Source organism: Vulpes lagopus, chromosome 1 (genome assembly GCF_018345385.1).
Source record: "Vulpes lagopus strain Blue_001 chromosome 1, ASM1834538v1, whole genome shotgun sequence".
Lineage (NCBI taxonomy): Eukaryota > Metazoa > Chordata > Mammalia > Carnivora > Canidae > Vulpes > Vulpes lagopus.
Window position 1 is genome coordinate 44,736,533 of NC_054824.1, and position 19,853 is coordinate 44,756,385.

Below are 19,853 nucleotides of genomic sequence, written 5' to 3' on the forward strand. Positions count from 1 at the left end.
CTTTCATTCTCTCAAGCTCACCTCACCACCCTGCACTTCAGGGATTCTCTTTAGCTTTCACTGCTGCTAAATTTACCATGGCTATCAGTATCAGGGGTTCAGCCATTTAGACCTTTGCTAAAAAAATTGGTTCACCCATGCCACGGAAAGCATATGCCAGGGTCATAAGAGACTGCTATGAACAATTACATGCCAACAGATTGGATAACTTAAAAGAAATGGATACATTTCTAGAAACACACAACATACCAAGACTAAATCAAAAAGAAATACAACATTTGAATAAACCAATAATGAATAAAGGTAGTGAATCAGTAATCAAAGACTGCCCACCAAAGAAAAGCCTAGAACTAGATGTTTTCATGGTGAATTCTACTGAACATTTAAAGAAGAATCCTTCTCAAACACTTCCAAAAGAAAAAAAAAAAAAAAAAAAAAAGAGGAAGAAACACTCCCAAACTCATTTTAAAAGGCAAGCATTACCCTAATACCAAAGTCAGATTAGGACACTAAAGAAAATTAAATTATAGGCTGATAACTGATCAATTGAATTCTTAATTGTATATGGTATCTATTCTTCCTCTAATCAAATAGTGGATCGACCTAATGGAGACTAACCAAAGTTTAACAGGAATATCAGTTAATATTACTAAAAAGATATTATTACTCTATTATATCTTAATAGCTTTATTAAAATATTCATATATCATAAAATCCACATGTTTATACAAGTCAGTGAATTTTAGCATAGCAAATCAGGGCCCATTGTATATAATTTTTATTTATTTTTTTTAAATTATAAATTCTAACATATGACCAATATTTGTGAAATATATCTATATTTTTGCCACTAATAAATGAGGAAATACCAATGGATTATGAGAAAAAACTCTGGTATTTTCCATTGTTCTCTGTCTTTCTGATCACTAGCTTTGAGAAGAAATCATATCTTCATAATATAATTGGGAGCTATGGATTTGTGCATTTGTGAGACAGAGAGGACATAGAGATGCGAAGAGTTAGAGGTGGAAATAGTGAGGGAGGTAGAGGAGAAAGAAAAATAGAGTGATAATATTTTTCCTATAAATATCATTACTCTGGCTTCATTCATCTACATGAAATTTCTGTTGGTAGATAATTGTAGGCCTCTCTGGTCATTTACGATGCACTAAAATATTTATTACTGCCTTAATATCCATTAAAAACATATAGTGTCATCTAGCTCTTCTGTTTAATAAAAAGCATTGTCTCTCTTTTACAATTCGCATAATAGATTTGTAATGGGCTTTAAAAGAATATAAAGAGTACATCTTTAATACTTCAATGTATGCCTCATGAAGAACTACTCTGTTTCCCTCTAATACATATCCCTCTAATTCTCTGCATTGACAGAATTTACACTATCCAGGCTGATCTTTTAAAGTTCTTGTTGCAGATTGTCAAAGTTGGATGATTTGATTTCTATTTCATGTATCTTTGTAGTGGATGCCTGTGCCTTTATGACTATTTATTATACCTCCTATATGACACCTTGTAGCAGAAATGTAGCACCTAACCTATTATTTACTAATTTATAACATTGCTGGGTTTTTTTTAAATAAATATCTGAATTCTGCTATCACTTCAGAAGTTTTAAACACCATTTTTCTTTAAGTTTATCTAAATCATCATAAAGAAAAAATTCAAACCACTAGACTAATGTGAATTGATGTTTAGCATATTCACATTTCTATAAACATCTATATCCACTTGAAGCTTTCAAAAACAGTATTTTTCTTCAAGAAGTTTAACAATATCGTAAAGAACTTGATACTAAAAGTGATTCATACACTTGAAACTAGCATACTAATTTGATTGATGCAAATTTCAATTAGAGGAAAGATAGTTCAGTTAAATGCACATTTCTACTACCAGTACAACTTCAGTTGGAACCTAAGCATTTGGGATTTTGCATATTGATGACATAGTTGTAAAAAGAAACTAATGAAAATAGGTTTTTAATTTTTCCTACCAACTATGTATGCAAATAAAATGCATATTACCATGGCTTCTCGATTTTAAATTGTGTCAACAAGATATAGTTTTCAGCAAAATAAAACCTCAGGGAAAAAATAAACATTATATATATTTTTAAATACAACTTGGAAATGCAATTTAATTCTCAGGATGAACAGGCTTAGTATATACCTCATTACAACTTTTAAGGAAAGATTTTAATGACTTTTCAATGCACACAGGTCCAAGTCCTATGGACCGCAAAGCATTTTATGATCTTGTACCAACCTACAGAAATATTATTCAAATTGGTGAATTTCATTTGTCTCATCCTTACTTTTATAACATATTAACAGTAACATCTTTTTTTTTAATTCTAGTATAGTTAACACACAGTGTTATATTAGGTCTACAATATAGTGATTCAACAATTCTATACCTTACTCAGTGTTCATCATAAGTTACACTTAATGCCCTTCACTTATTTCACCTGCCACACACACACACACACAACCTCCCCTGTGGTAACTATCAGCTTGTTTTCTATAATTCAGAGTCTCTCTTTTGATTTATCTCTTTTTATCTTTGTTCATTTGGTTTGTTTTTTAAATCCCACATGAGTTAAATCATATGGTATTTGTCTTTCTCTGACTGACCTGTTCCACTTAGGACTATACTTTCTAGATCCATTCATGTTGTTGCAAATGGCAAGCTTTCATCTTTTTTTATAGCTGAGTAATATTCCATTATATATATCTTCTTTATTCATTCATCTACTGATGGACACTTGAGCTGCTTCCATAATTAGGCTACTGTAAATAATGCTGCAATAAACATGAGGGTGCATATATCTTATTGAATTAGTGTTTTTGTTTTCTGTATTCTGTGGGTAAATGCCTAGCAGTGAAATTACTAGGTCATATGGTAGTTCTATTTTTAGTTTTTTGAGGAACCTCCTTTCCGTTTTCCATAGTGGCTGCACCAGTTTTCATTTTTACCAACAGCACACAAGGATTTCTTTTTCTCCACATCCTCACCAACACGGATTTCTTGTGTTTTTTATTTGAGCCATTCTGAAGGTGTGAGGTTAATATCTCCTTGTGGTTTTGATTTGCATTTCCCTGATGATGAGTGATTTCGAGCGTCTTTTGGTGTGTCTGTTGGCCATCTGTATGTCTTCTTTGGAGAAATATCCTGTTCATGTCTTCTATCTATTTTTAAATTGGATTATTTGTTTTTGGATGTTGTGTTGTGAAGTTCTTTGTATACTTTGGATACCATCCCCTTATCAGATTTCCTTTGCAAATATCTTCTCCCATTCTTCAGGTTGTCTTTTAGTTTTGTTGATTGTTTCCTTTACTGTGCAGAAGCTTTGTATTTTGATGTAGTCCCAATAGTTTATTTTTGCTTTTGTTTCCCTTGCCTCAGGAGACATATCTAGAAAAATATTGGTACAGCCAATGTCAGGGAAATTACCGCCTAATGTTTCTTCTAGGATTTTTATGGTTCCAGGTCTTACATTTAGGTCTTTAATCCCTTTTGAGTTATTTTTATATGGTGTAAGAAAGTGGTCCAGTTTCATTCTTTTGCATGTAGCTGTCCAGTTTTCTGAAAACCATTTGTTGAAAAAACTGTCTTTTCTCCATTGGATATTCTTACTCCTTTATTGATGATTAATTGACCATATAATTGTGGGTTTATTTCTGGGTTTTCTATTCTGTTTCATTGATCTATATGTTTATTTTTGTGCCAGGATCATACTCTTTGATTACTACAGTTTTGGAGTATATCCTGAAATCTGGAAATGTGACACCTTCAATTTTGTTCTTTTTCAAGATTGCTTCAGCTATTCAAGGTCTTTTATGGTTCCATGCAAATTTTAGGATTTTTTGTTCTAGTCTTATGAAAGATACTATTGGTATTTTGATAGGGATTGCATTAAAATGTATAGATTGCTTTGGATAGTACAGATGTTCTAACAATATTTGTTATCCCAATCCATGAGCACTTCACACTTCATTAAGTCAGAGCTTCCCAGGATAATTTCTCTTTTGACTGACTCAAAATCATTAGATCAGGTGACTTTAATTATTTCTACATACCCTTTCTTTAATATAATATAACATAATCATCAAAGTGATATTTCATGGCATTCACAAATCTCACCCATACTCAAAGGTAGAGGATTCTACAGGCTATGTATCCAGGGGGTGGGTACTAGAGACCGTATTAGAATTCTTCCTCCTACAGTGATTACTTAGCGTGAGAAATTGACCACATCTATCCCTTATTACACTGTATTGATTTACTTGCTTATATGAACCCACATTGTTTATAACCCTACCTTCTATCTCATTAAGCATTTATATAGTGAATTAGTATACAAATCAACATGATATTCAAGGTACAGTGAACTCATGTGTATTCCATAAAAGAGAATATCATGAGAGTCTTCTCAAATACAAGTATGAATTATTGTTCAGCAATCTAATGGATTATATACACACAACAATTTATGAAAGAGGCAGGCTAAATTAGCTTCTCACTAGCAAAGCACAACATCTATTCTTACAATTAAATATTTAGAAGTAGGTAATTAGAAAGAAGGGCTTGCATGAGAACTTTTTGTTAAGGATAATTCATTGTTTTATGTGTTTCTGGTAGATTTTGTACAGTGCCATTTCTCTTATTTTGCAAAGCAAATATTTTAATTATGATAAAACAGTATCTAGGAATGCACCATTTGCCATATACTTCAATATCATAATGTTTTAAGAAAGAAGAGGCCTTGTTCCTGTTTGAATTCTCCACACTACTTACCGTAGCTCTTGAAAAGAAAAATCCTCTTAATAATTGTTTTTTATTTGAAGGAAATAATTTGTTTCTATGCTCTTTGGGAGTAGTTTTTATTTTTACTTATTTTCCTGTACTTAGAAACTTGAAATACTGGGTGTCTATTCAACTTGGTATGATTTCTATTGCTCTTATTTTATGAACACTATATTACTTTGAGTCTTTCACTGTATACATTGTTGATGTCTTCAGCAGCTTCTAGGATTATCTTGATAACAAGAAAAAGAGAAGTTGGGAGGGCCAGAGGGATTCTGAGATTTTAAAATTTCTCCAACTACTGCTATACTTCTAAACTTTAAAAACCTCATCTCTTATCCCAGTTTGTTTTATTATCTCTTCATCCCTATAGTTGTGGAGTTACTAAAAAAAATCAGGGTGGTTAAAAGGCTTAATGATCACTGGATATTTTCTTCTCTGAGATATTCAGCCAGGCACTTGTAAAAGCTATGTTTGTACATATATGGTACACATTTTGATGAATGAATACTATTATTTAAATACTTTCCAAATAGCTAATATACAAATATTTTTTACTATGTCTGGAAAACTGACACTTGAATAATGACTTTGCTCTGTGGAACAGCTTTAGTGCTTGTTTATGCTTCACTTTTTGTTTGCTATGTATTCCCTTGGGTCAACAATCTTATTTCTTATCTCCAAATACTTGCGTATATTTTACCCAATAAAAATTGCTTTATCTAGTTACATTCTCTGAATAAAATGTAAAACTTAGTTTCAGGGCGGAGGTGTTACTCTTAAGATTAAAACCTTATTAAAATGTTCTTTTTTCATTGTTTACTTGTTTTGAGAATAGCAACAAATCCATTAAGCAAAGCTTATAGTGATAGCAACCTCTAGGGCACCAGGCAAACAAAAACAAAAACAAAAAACACAGGGAGCATCACTCATCAATAACGTACTTTTTAAAATTGCAATGTCTTCAGAACACATTATTGAACAAGAGGTAAAGAAACAAAATGGTATTTTTAAAAATGCTGTCACTTAATGTTGCTGCCTGCTGGTGCTTTGTTAGATGAAGCATTGAAATCATAAATAGCGTTGCTTTCTTAAGTTGCAATGTAGACAGAGAGAATCACAATGATAATATTGAATAAAATTATGAGTCATTGCCTAGAGACTAAGTCAAATGCATTTATGCAAACACATGCCAGGTAAGTGACAGTAGTTGTAGAGATTTGTTTATTAAGTAAGCACTGACACTCTGATTCTTCTCTTTCAGATTCTTACCATGATTTTGGACCTTGTGAGGCTAGTGATCCTTGTGAAAATGGTGCTGTGTGTAGAAAAAAAATGGATCCAGAAATATCTCCTCTTGGGTACCAGTGCCAATGTAGTAAAGGCTTTACAGGTCCACACTGTGAGATCAATGTCAATGAGTGCAGCTCCAACCCTTGCTTGCATGGATATTGCTATGACAGTGAGTTCAGTCACAACAATTCTTGCAGAGTAATCTAACTTAGAATCTGACATAGTAATGGAATAACTCAGTATGCAACCTTAATTATTTACTAATTTTACCCTGTCATGAATATCAAAGCCAGTCCCAGGTGTTTTCATAAAATACCCCCACATATAATGAATTCATTTACATTTTTGTGAGTCATAATGGTAGCAAATGAGAAAATTTAATGAGATGTGAGTTCTGTGTTCTGATGTTAGAATTAGCCATTTTAAAATTATTTTTAAATAGTATTTATACGTAGGAGGAGCACTATTTACAGTGATTTAAAATAAATCATTATTTTATCACATCTGTTACACAAACACAGACACACACACAGACACACACACAGACACACACACACACACACACAATTTCCCCCTACCAAATATGTATTACTGAAGAAATTTAAATTTGTAGAGAAAAAAGAACACAGAAGAAGAAAAGGAAAAAGCAGAAGATGGAAAGGGAGAAAGAAGAAAAAGAAGAAATATTGAATATGAGAACATGGTTTTTGAAATGGAATAACATACAGATAATTTGAAATAGATAATTTTTGTTGAGACACAGGAGACACAGGTCATGAAATAGCCCTGTGAACTGGATACAATGAATGGATGTGAAGGGGAAAAAAGAGTAAGCTAAAAGGATGTTGACCAAAACACTATCCATCTTATTTTGTTTTATTGTATCTCCTTTAAATTTTATGTGATCCTTTGCTAAATGAATGGTTAATATAATCTGCGAAAAAGTACATTTTGAAGGAAAGTCATTTTATCTTGAAATGATATAATTTAACTGAAGTTATGAATTATTTTCTTTAAACTAATGCTTTGTAAATGCATGTCAGTAAGGAGCATAATTTTTTTTCCAAATTGAATGAAGCAGCCCAAGTTTAAAACAATAGGTAGTAGAGGGGTCCTCGCAAACTAGAATATCCATCTAAATATAATAGTATTAACTTTTCTGACACTATGACAGCTAAGCAAAATATATTTTGGGGCTATGGGCCACCTGTTTGCTACTCTTCATTTGAACCAACATTATCATCATTTTCTTTTTTCTTCTTTTTTTTCCTGATTTTGTCACTGTAAATATTATGTGACAATTTGAAATTCTCCAATTACCTTGAAATAAGTCACTATTATCATATTTCTGACCTCAAACCCATAGGTATTTGGGGATGCTGGGAATGACTCTTGAATTTTGATGTTCACTATAAAATAAGTAAGGGACAGAATAGAATGCAGAATAATGTTCAGTGGTTAGAAACCCTTTAAATCTAGAAAGCCATAGAATAATGGTTATATAGGATTATATATGGGGCAGTTCTGATATGATCTGAGTGACATATTTATGATGTGCATATGATTTTTATAAGTTGTGATGAGCACTGGGTATTATGTGGAAGTGCTGAATTGCTATATTGTATGCCTAAAACTAATATTACACTGTAAGCTAACTACCTGGAACTTAAATAAAAATAAAAATAAATAAATAGTAAGAAAGAAGAAAAAGGGACTAAAATATTTTAAGTCATAATTCCTTATACAATAAGAAAACATAATTTTCAAATATGCTACTTATACTTACTTCAATGTTACCTGTTAAGATTTTGGAGGTCATACATAATATATTATGGAATGTAAACTTTGAGTATCTGATATATAAAACTATTTCATAATAGAATTAGCCATGGTATATTTTGGACCTCATCCAAGGAGATTTAACTACCAGAGAACCAAAACATTTATTAAAAATTAGATCAGACATGTAAACTGATATCAGCATAAATCTAAGATATTATATTCTTAATACTTTCTCAAATATAAGATAGTTTGGGAAGCCAAACTTCTTGAATTCAAGTTAACAGTATTAATTATGTAACTATACATAAGAAACAATTATTAATATGTAAATATGAAATTGTAAATCTCAAGCACGGGTTTATTTACCACATTGGCAATGTATTATTAAAATATCTTTATTTTCACAATGAAATTTTATCATATCAGAAGCTTTGCTTCGGTACACTAATCTATGATGTTCAGTGTATATTAAGTTTTAAACTAATAGTACATCCAAATTCATGCAGGGTTTATCTAATGAAAATTTCAATTCAAACCAGAGTATGGAATATTTATTAACAAGAACTAATAAAAATAGTGACTGTTTTTTCTGATAAAAGGAAAATAACACCAAAACAAGGCAATATGCTTCAAAATTATTTCCTGAAAAAATGATGATATCATATACTCCATAGTTAAGTTAGGTGTGAGGAAAAAAACAAAAAGCAAAACAAACAAACAAAAAAACATTTTTTTGTTATTTGTTTTAAATTTTAAACAAATTATGATTGTTCATTTGTTTACTTATTTTACCTATGACATCCAGTCTAATTCCCCAGGCTTTCATCTAGCTTCTGTTCTTAGCTTAGCCCAGAACAGTCAACATTCAAAAAGCATATTTCTTAATAATAAATGCAAGCTTTATTTCCTAAAACCAATCTGTCTTTCAAACCCTTTGCTAATTTAGTTATCTATTGTTGTTTTTCTTTTAAAATAATTCATCAATATGTTGACAAATTGAATTTATTTTTTAAAAAATGGCAAATTAAAAAATAAAATAAAAAAATAAAATAAAACAATTCATCCATCTGCAAAGAATATCTCTATCTAAACAGAAAGTTAATTTGACTCTAGTTTTTTATTACTTGACATTCTGTGCCAGTATCCAAACCTGAATTTATAATTATAAACATTTTTTAAAACATCATTATACTTGATGATATCCTACAATGTCTTAATTACATATTATATGACATTTTATTTTAATTCATTAACATATATAATGCCATATATAATAAATAAGGCAAATACAATTTATCCCATTTTGCCTCATTAATTTATTTACAGCTGTACTTGTTTATTATTATTTTGATTCACTGAGATGCTATAAGTTAGGATGCCACATGAAGAAAGTAAAATATAATAGTAGTAAAATCCTGCCTAAAGAGCTGCCATTCTTGTGTCTCCCTTGTCTCTTCTTGACAGCTGTGAGCTGGTTTTCTTTAAAAGCCCAGGTACACATGCTATTCAGAAGCACAGCTGCAGAAATCTAGAAGCCAGCAAATACCGCACAGTGTATTGAAAACCTCAACGTTTAATGAGAGTAATAGCAAGTACATGCACAGAGGTGGAGTGGTATAGGCTACATGGTAAATCGTAGGGGTAATGAAGAATCCAGGGACTGACTAGAAGCAGCCATAGATATGTTCTTACTTCAACTACAATTTATGCTGTCACCACTTCCTTGAGATGCTTCAGAAACTGTTCTTTTTCTATCATTAATGATAAAATAGAGGACAGATTCTGATTATTACTTTCAAAAGATCATGATGAAATGTGAAAGCTCTTTTTAACTAAGGCTTAAGTAGTTCAATATCAACTTTCAGATCACTACCCACTTTAATGTACCTTGTCACACAAAAAACTTTAACAACGAGTTAACTTCTGGTTTATTAAACCTAAAACACTCGAGGAAAAGTTAATTGATGTAAAAGGACCTATTTATCACCGGTATTATTTCCTGGCAAATAAAAGAGAGGGAGAGAAGAGGAAGAAAATTGGATGTTATCATTTTACTTTGCAAACTGTTACCAAATGTTTATTGTAATTGTTTTTATTTCAAATTAAAGTTTTAAAGTTAAATAGAATGAAGAAAAATAGTTACTTGGAAAATATTGTAGAGAGAGCTGTGAATTCACATTTTCTTTGATTAAAAGTGAAATGCATTTAGTTGAATACAATATTCTTTGGAATAATTAGCATTACCCAGATCCTTACTAAAAGGACATGATTTTCTCTTATCTCTTGTTCTCAGTGGTTAATGGCTTCTCCTGCTTATGCAATCCGGGTTTTGCTGGCCTGAGATGTGAACAGGACATTGATGACTGCATCCTGAATGCCTGTGAGCACAATTCTACCTGCAAAGATATGCATCTCGTTAGTATCCATGAATATTACTAACGTATCTTAATGTGAGCTAGTATAAATTAACTCCTACAAATATAGTTAACATTTGTATGTGTGTCATGTTGGTGTATATATATATATACTTATTAAGATGAGAAAACAGAAACTCAAGCAGTATTATTTTAACGTAATAAGTGTTTTATTCATAACTATAGGTAGGTTGATATAAATATTATAAAACAGTAAAATCATTCTTTGCATTCACAATTCTTGGTAGAATTTGTGTAAAATTTCAGAAATTATTCTAAAAAATTGACATTAGTCTTTTGTCTAATGTCAAAATAAGACATTAGTCTTATATGCACCGATTTTATATAATTCAAGATACTACGTACACACATAATATATTTCATTGACATTTATAATCTTAAATTTTATTTTGCTTTCTCTCTGGTGTTGTGTATTTCCATCATTTCCTTCATTCATCTGTGTTGGTGCTGTCCCTTCAGTACATATCCATTTGTCATCACCTTTGTCACAAGCATGTGCCATTCTGCCTTAAACGGACTGTGACACAGTTGGCAAATCAATGGGATCCCTTCAGGCTTCTCATTTTTCAGAAATCCTGACATAAAAAATATCTACTCAATGTGGATTCACTGACTGGCTTCAGAAAATAAATGACATACAACACAGGTTAATGCCTCAATACTAGTGTAGGCTTATAGTTTATCCTTTAGCAACAAAGTTGATTTTGACCAAAGGACTGCACTAGTTGAAGTTAGAAGAAAATGCTTTGAAAAACAGACTTCTTTTCATTGACATATTTTGACTATCAGTTCATTTACATTGTTTGTTTCTACAATGAAAGGCTAATTTGTGGCAAATTGTTTCTTTCCCACAAGGAAGGCTGATATCTAAACAGAGAATTAGAATTAACATTTAGAAGGCTGGAGACCAGAAACATTTGGATGGCTAGGGAGGGTGCATCAGTTACCTAGCTACAAAATAGGTAGAATAGTGGCCCTGTTGCTTTGTTTTTATTCAGATGCTTTGTCTTGGGCAGTCATGCTTACTCCATCCCATTTTTGTGAACTTCTAAAGGGGTGGGCATGTGACTCTATGCTGGTCTCTGAGATGAGTGGAGTTCTTTCTGGGGAAAGCTTTCCCCACTAGTGTATCTTCACTGGTATATCCTCACCAGATATAAGTAAAAGGCAGGTGTGACCTCTTCTAGACTTACTAACATCTAGATTTTACACATGTAATTACTATTGCCATTTTCAGACCCTGAGGAAGGGAGTGGGGTGCTGCCTAATGATAAGTAACCCTGAAGGCAGCAGAGCCGAGAGACAGAAGAAATTTGGTTGTGGATCAATTGTCGAACTCCTGACTAAAAACCCCTGGGTTTAATTATGTGAGATCACTCAGGGCTTATTTTTAATATGGCTTGAGCCAGAGTTCCTTTGACTTACAGTAGATCATTTAGTTTCCATAATGTGGTTAAGCTTTATTTTAGCCTATGATTTCAGTGATAATTTCAGCAATAATAGTTTATTATAGTAGAAAGAACCTCATACCCCAAAATATAAGATTCTACTTCTGGAGCTGACCTTGCCACAGTTTACTGTGTGATACTAAGCCAGTTATTTGACAAGTTAAAGACTGTAGCTTTAGAAAGTATATCATATCAAGTAATAGAGCTTCAAAGTAGAGTATTTTCTCACTTATTTATTTTATAAATTGCCAGTTAGAAGCTATTCAAACTAACTTTAGACTAGTATTAGTTTAAAATCTTGACTCCTAATTCCAGAAACTCTTATAATAAGAATAAAGAAAAATACTAATTTTGAAAAAGTGGGACTCACAGAAACAGAATGGTGGTTAACAACAGCTGGAGGGTGGGGGAAATAGGCAGATGCTAGTCAAGGGCACAAGCCTTCCATTGTAAGATGAATAAACTGTAGAGATCTAATGTACAGCATGGTAACTATAGTTAATAGTACTATATTGTACACTTGAAATCTGCTAAGAGAATAGACCTAAAGCATTCTCACCCCACACTCACACCCAGACACACGGTGACTATGTGATGGGATAAATGTGTTAATTAACTTTATTGTAGTAAGCATTTCAAATGTATACATATGTCATCAGGTGTCAAGGACCCTGTTCTCAGGCAGGATGTTGCAGTGCTCAGAGGTTATCTTCCAGCACCCAGTTAAAAGGCCTTTTCTTTGGTATATATATATATATATATATATATATATATATATATATATATGGTTTGAGCATAGAAACCTGTTAAGTATTATACCAATATTATGTGAAATATTGCATTTTTGTGTAGGAATAAATAGTATGTAATTAAATATATATTTAATTATGATAAATAGGGGGAAAAAGCAGATAGAGCTGAAAACTGGTTTTGAAATAAAGCCTGGCTAAAATAGGCAACATAAATAATCATAATAAAGCAAGGTCCAGTCTGAGTTTCATATTGGCTGTTATTTACCAACATATTGGAAAAAGACAAACCTTGAAATGCTAAAAGCTTTGAAGTAGAAAAGGGAAAGAAAGACATGGAAGATGATATTTCTGCAAAATTTTTAATGATTGTGAAAAACAGGAAGATGACTCTATTCAATCTATAAGGTACTCACATTCGGCTGTAAAAGTCATCAACCTGCTTTGTTTTTATTTATTTATTTTTTTTCCTGAGCAGAACTCTCCAAACCAACCAAGGCACTGAATCGTTTTTTGAACTTGATATAGGTGAGGTTTTAAATGAGCACTTTTACATTTGCAGCATTTCTTTAGGATTATATATAGCATCATGAATGTGAGTTTAGATAAAAAGCAGAAAATCAGAGGACTTTGAAACCAGGATGAGAAGTATTTTGTAACAATGAGCTAGTTTTCTTCTTCTTCTTCTTCTTCTTCTTCTTCTTCTTCTTCTTCTTCTTCTTCTTCTTCTTCTTCTTCTTTCTTCTTCTTCTGCCAGTTTTCTTCTTTTCCTTCTTTATGGTCCAGTAAGTCCAGAAAACAATGAAAGAAAAAAAAAGAAAATTTTGAATGCTTAGCACATAATAAGACGTAAATGTTAAGAATGATTGGAATCAGGGCAGCCCTGGTGGCACAGCGGTTTAGCGCCGCCTGCAGCCCAGGGCGTGATCCTGTAGACCCTAGATGGAGTCCCACATCAGGCTCCCTGCATAGAGCCTGCTTCTCCCTCTGCCTGGGTCTCTGCCTCTCTCTCTTTCTGCATCTCTATGAATAAATAAATAAAATCTTAAAAAAAAAAGAATGGTTAGAATCAGCTTTATTCTCCCATGTAACCTTCTTAGGTATATTCAAGAATAAATATTTATTTGTGGTTACTTAAATATATATGACCAAATTATTCAAGTGTTTTCCCTTCTCATTTTACTTTCATTGTCCTCTGTGTCTTACATGAATAATGAATGCTTAATTTTGATAACAGCAGAAGAAACAAAACTAGTGTAGTAGAACTAACATTCAGAAAGGACAGAGTTTTTATTCATATACAACCAGGTTAAAATTTACACATATTATGTATACTAGTATACAACAGATATTAATTTTCTGCCAAATACTCTGGTGCGAAAAACAAACTGAATTTATGTGTTTTCTGGTAAAAAATAAAACTGCCTTTACCTTCACCACCATATGGTTGAAAAATCCATGTTAGTAATTTGAGAGTTGCCCATTTCCTCCCTTTGGGATTAGAGCATAAACACTGAAGGTTGCTCAAGCCAAGATCAGAAGGGAATAGCTTCTCCTCCTTCATTCATCTTGGCTGCTACTGAAATGCCCATTTTGTCATTCCAATGCTCCTTTCAAATATGGGTTGATCTGCCAAATGATTCCAATCCCTTCACACCAAATTTGGCTCCCAAAACCTTCTCTGCATCTCTCAAGTGCATGGTACTTAGTTAATTACTAGTGAGGTCCCAGTTGTCCCTTCAATACATCCAATTGGAACCACTAAAACCTCAGGTTCTGCTCTGTCTCTAGTATTACAAACCCTCCATCAGTGTGGAATTACTCCAACTGTTCTCTGTCCAAATACAAAAGCCTTCATTTCTTTCATGCCCTCCTTTTCCATAAAGATTTGCTTAATCTTGCTTGATGGAAATTAACAGAGAATCTGATTTAGGGTCAGAGCTAGGGAGCTCTAAAATTCTTCAAACACAGAGAACTGCCTAATACTCCAAGATAGAGAAAAGAAAAAACAATCATTATTGTAGCAAAAAAAGATAGTAACAAACTTTATTTTCAATAATTTCTGTTATATAGGAATATAATAAATTGTATCTAATCTCAAATGTCTTAGCTCTTATATATTATCTCTACTATAGCTGTGTTGTATACTAATACTGCTTTTAAGTCATGGGTCTTATAGAATATCATCTGAAATATTAAACCTCAAGAAAAAATTTTTTTTCTTATTTATTTTTCATAACCTTATTAAGTTAAACATCTTATAAGTTTTGAGTAACTTAAAAGGGTAGCAAGAACATTTGGACATTGTCTGATTTTGATAGGGATTTGTTCAGTGACTTACTGCAAGTCACAACTAAGTGAAACCACAAAATGAAGAAATGTTGGAATAGTCACTCAGATCCCCTCAATATGCCACTAATTTATTAATTTAAGAAAAATATAGTTTTCTATTTCATTTAAATAACATAATATGGTGCCTGGGTTGCTCATTGGTTGATCCTTTGACTCAGACCATGATCCTGGGTTTGAGTTCTGCATCAGGCTCCCTGTAGGGAGCCTGCTTCTCCCTTTCCCTTTGTTTCTGCCTCTCTCACTGTGTCTCTCATGAATAAATAAATATTTAAAAAAAATACCAGAATATATGTAAACAAGTATCTATGACTGCACTTTTTAGTTGAATTATCAGTTTCTGCAAAAAATCAAAGAGTTATACAATTGTCCTTTTCCAGGGGGTTGCCTTTAAAAATGCACATGCTTAAAATTCTGATTCAGTAGATAGATCCATCTGGCACCTGGATAACTTATAATTCCTCATGATTTTAATTTGTATTTCTATTTGAAAATCACTGGACTGGGTATCTAGACAACACTTTCTAGCTATAAACATCTGTAATATTGGAGGTGGAGCACAGAGGTTTTAACTTCATGTGTACTGACAGCTCATAATTTAGCACCTTAAAAGAGAAGTAAAGGGCAGCCCGGGTGGCTCCTTGGTTTAGCGCCGCCTTCAGCCCACAGCCTGATCCTGGATACCCGGATCAAGACCCACATCCGGCTCCCTGCATGGAGCCTGCTTCTCCCTCTGCCTGTTCTTGCCTCTGTGTGTGTGTGTGTGTGTGTCTCTCATGAATAAGTGAATAAAATCTTAAAAAAAAAAAAAAAAAGGAGAAATAAAGGGTGGTCTGAAAAACCAAGAGTTTTATCCTCTTGAGTTTTTAGAAGTGTGTATCATTGCATCTTCTCTACTGGATTCTCCCATCTGTTTTGGTGCTTTGTTTTTAAGACAAAAGGAATAAATCTAAATTTTCCTTTCCAACCCTTTTGTGAGGGAGATAATAATATATTGTTTTCTCCTCACTTGTAAAAACTTAATGATGTGTTTCTCTCTTTATCTAATTGACATTTGCTAATCAGAAAATCTATGCATAAATTATAGTTTTTCATAGAGGATGGGCATAATGGTTCAACTAATTTTTAGGGTATTAAAAATAATCAATAACTGATTAATTATATTCCAGAAGTTCAGTTAAGTCTTTTGATCGACTTGATTAGTTGCAACATCTTCAGTAGTGAATGTATAGCCAAAAGTTTAATCTAAATATTGAGGCATTAGCTAACAACCTAAAACATTGTTAAAAAAGACATTGCAATGATTAGGTAACACAAAATGAAGACCTTTGGCCATGTACATTCTAAATAACCTACTTTTGTTTATGTAGAGTAAAATCTGCCTTTTTTTATTGCCCAGATCTCTACCTTTCATTATACAGATCCTTACTTAAGGATTTATTGAGAATGACTTAACATTACATTTAAGAAAGTGGTTCATTATGATGGGGATCAGTTTTCTATTGTTTCTACAATAGAGTAGACAATAGAATTGTTTTCCTTGTAAAATCCAAGACTAATATAAAAATTTAGTTCATTCATTTTATGCCTTGTGTAATTCTTTCAACATATTCCCCTAGACAGTAAATTTTGATCACAGTTAATGTATATCTGAAGTACCCCATTTCTTCCCCTCTAATCTGTTGTTTTGAATCCATCATGGCTTTGAAACAGATAACCAAATCTGTTAGGATTATATGCAAAGTAAAAGTAAATGGAACCTGAGAATATATTTACTGATCCACTTGAGAATATATTTACTGATCCACTTGAGTAAAGACATACATGAGCTTTAATGACTTTAGACTTGTAAAATCTATTTTGGAAGCTCAGACATATTTTCCCTTCTTTCTTATTCCAAGACTCATTACAGAGAAGTGAGATTTACAGATGGCTGAATTTTGAGGTTTAAGAAATCTATCAAGCAGAACTGAATTTCATAAATACTGTGTGGGAATGTAACTGATCAGAGAGAGGAATTTTCCATTTTCAGACTCTTTAATAAAAATGGAGCATTCACAGAAATGATCCAGCTTAAAAAATGATTTAGAACTGAATGAATACCATTTGCATTGCCAATATTAGCCAAAAATACATTAATAAATGGGTTTATTTTCAAAGCATTATGAGACAGATTAAGTTTTAACTTATCTCAATACATTGTGTTGTACTTTTATATTATTATTTGTTATTTTTACATAACTATATTATTCAACTCTAGGCTTCACAATTTATATCTGAGAATTTAGTGGATAGTGACAGTCCAAAATAATTTAATTTTTTTCTTAGAAACCATCCTTCCTGCCACTTGGATAGATGCCATTTTTAACTGGTTGTGTTTTAAAAACTATTAGGTTGTATTTATATATTCTTTCTAAGAAGATAGTAAGAGAAACACACCCACAGCTGCACACACAAGAGCAAGTTGACTTCAATAATTTATTATTAACTGACAAGAACAATGGTCAAAGGATAGTAAATCTTGCATCTCCATCAGTAAAGAGCTCTAGTATTCCTAACTATGTCATCATAACTCCCCATTTGTCTATGAAGAATTTATCAGTAGTGGAAATTCTAAGAAACTTTGAATTAATAAGTGGTTATATATTTGTGGAAAAAAGTATATGTGCAAATGTATATGCACACATATGTGCACATACACAGAAAAGAGAATATATCATTTCTCTTTACTTTTTGGCCAACCATCCTAGTTTAAACAGAAATCAAGAACCTTCGAAAAACAAGCTCTGGAGCTAGGTCAAATAATATTTAAACTTATCTTCGTTATAATGTGTACATATTAATTAGAGCTCAAAGATAAATAGCCTCTTTATGTAAATTGATGAAAAACTTTGGTTTGAAATAATAGTGGCCCATGGCATCATCTTGATAATAATAGGATTAAATTTTGCGGTATGCCCTTCAAAACCAAAAGGCAACAAGCACAAAAGAGGATGAGCTTTTGAGATTGCTAGCCTTGCCTTCACTATCTATGTTACCTTGAACAAGTCACTTAATCTTTCTAAGCCTCAATCAGTTCCCTTTAATAATGGACATATTAATAGCAACTTTGTTATGGACATATTAATAGCAGAGTTGTTATGAAGATGAGGTGAGACACTGCCTATAAAATGTTTTACATAGTACCTGCCACATATAAAGCAATTAAGAAATAAATGCCATATTCATGATGATGATAATGATGATTTAGATGTGGAGAGACAGAGAGACAGGTGGAGTGGTAGGGGAAGAGGGAGTGGGAGGGAGGGAGGAAGAAAGAGGAGAAAGAAAATAAAGGAAAATGTATAAATGAATGAATGAACTGAAGAAATGTTTTTATCTCTTTAACTATTTTTAGATTTTTTCAAAGAGTATGAAACCCTTGGAGTTTGTACTCATGCCAAGGTTCCAGAGATTTGGCAGCAACTAGTAGCTTTTGTTTTACCTGATTTCAGGCTGTTGGGAGCCACCTTTTAGAGCTTGCAATGAGATTGCTACATTTCTTGTGAAAAACTGCATCTGATAGACACAAAGCAAAACACCTTGGCCTGATCCCTCTCTCTTCAGGCATCAAGCGTTTAATCTAACTAACGTCACTTAAATCTTCTCAGTCCCATGGTCTTCCAGGTCAGTTCTCCTGATTTAAGTTACTGGCCTCTCCTGCCCTCTCAGAGTAAGAAAACCTCCCTTCATCAAACTGCTGTGCTTAAGAGAGTGAGACAAAAAATTTATCTTCTGTGCTTAAAAAATTTTGAAACAAAAACTCAAAAGAGACCAATGTGATTCACATGAATATAAATGTCAATGAGTATTTGAACATATGGACATAGATATAGACCTAGAGTGTTATTACTGATTCTGGGACTTTTAAAAATATTACAGTGAAGGGCTAATTGCTTATCGAAAATGTAGATACCACTTTTTTTTCCTGTAGTTTGCCTTGCCAGGACTGCTTTTTCAGTGGCATATCATAGAAGATGTATTATACAAAGAAAAACCATAAGGCTCATAGAAATGTGCCTTTCTCATGGCCACACAGTAATATACAGCAGTTTGAGCAGGTCTGCAGGTCACGTAATTCTCTCAAGATTCTCTTTCTGTCCAAGACCATGCTGCACCTCTGAAAGTAACATAGCTTGAGTGCAGTTGCCCACAGGACTTATACAACTAGGTAGGACGAGAATCCCAAAAGCAAGTCAGTATTTCAAACACCTTGCAATACATCACAATCACCTGTGCCATTTCTAAAAATACATGTTTATTTGAGAATTCTGACGTACTAAATTGGAAGTGAGGCCTGAGCCTCTGTATTTTTAAGATACTGCCCTGAAGATTCACATGCAGAGCCCTATTTTATACAAATTGGGCTATCCACGTTCATTGGGTGGCATGGAGAAGGGACAGCCATGGCAATAGTTTATGTCTGTAAACCTCCTCTTGGAGAACTGAGCACCCAGCCAATGCTAATCTGCACCTGAAGCTTGCACTGAGAGGTGTCTTAAGAGTTGTTGGGAGGACAGCTTGATTCAGGGAATGGTCCTATCAACATGTGATAGGATGCAGCTACAGAGCCTAACTTTACATCTCAGCTTCTCATCTACAGAATACTTGGGTCCAATGAGAATTTATAACTAGAATTCTAAAAAGTAAATTTAGGATTAAGACAGAGAATTAGGGACTCCTGGGTGGCTCAGCAGTTGAGCGTCTGCCTTATGCTCAGGGCGTGATCCCAGGTCTGGGGATCGAGTCCCGCATCGGGCTCCTTGTGAGGAGCCTGCTTCCCCTTCTGCCTATGTCTCTGCCTCTCTGTGTGTCTCTCATGAATAAATAAAATCTTTTAAAAAATAATAAGAGAATTAGTATGCTAAACATTTCTTTCTCTCTCAAATGGGAACTTTTTATGGAAAATGTTCTGATGAGCTATTTCAGAAGTC

General features: G+C 33.0%; 1 protein-coding gene across 1 annotated transcript in view; it reads left to right on the forward strand.

Moving 5' to 3' along the window:
- The window catches only part of EYS (eyes shut homolog), a 1,534,343-nt gene that overhangs the window by 415,114 nt on the left and 1,099,376 nt on the right, over positions 1 to 19,853 (forward strand). Inside the window, exon 11 of the mRNA XM_041742712.1 lies at positions 10,193 to 10,314. Coding sequence (XP_041598646.1) covers positions 10,193 to 10,314 — 122 coding nt within the window. The remainder of the gene's footprint in view (positions 1 to 10,192; positions 10,315 to 19,853) is intronic.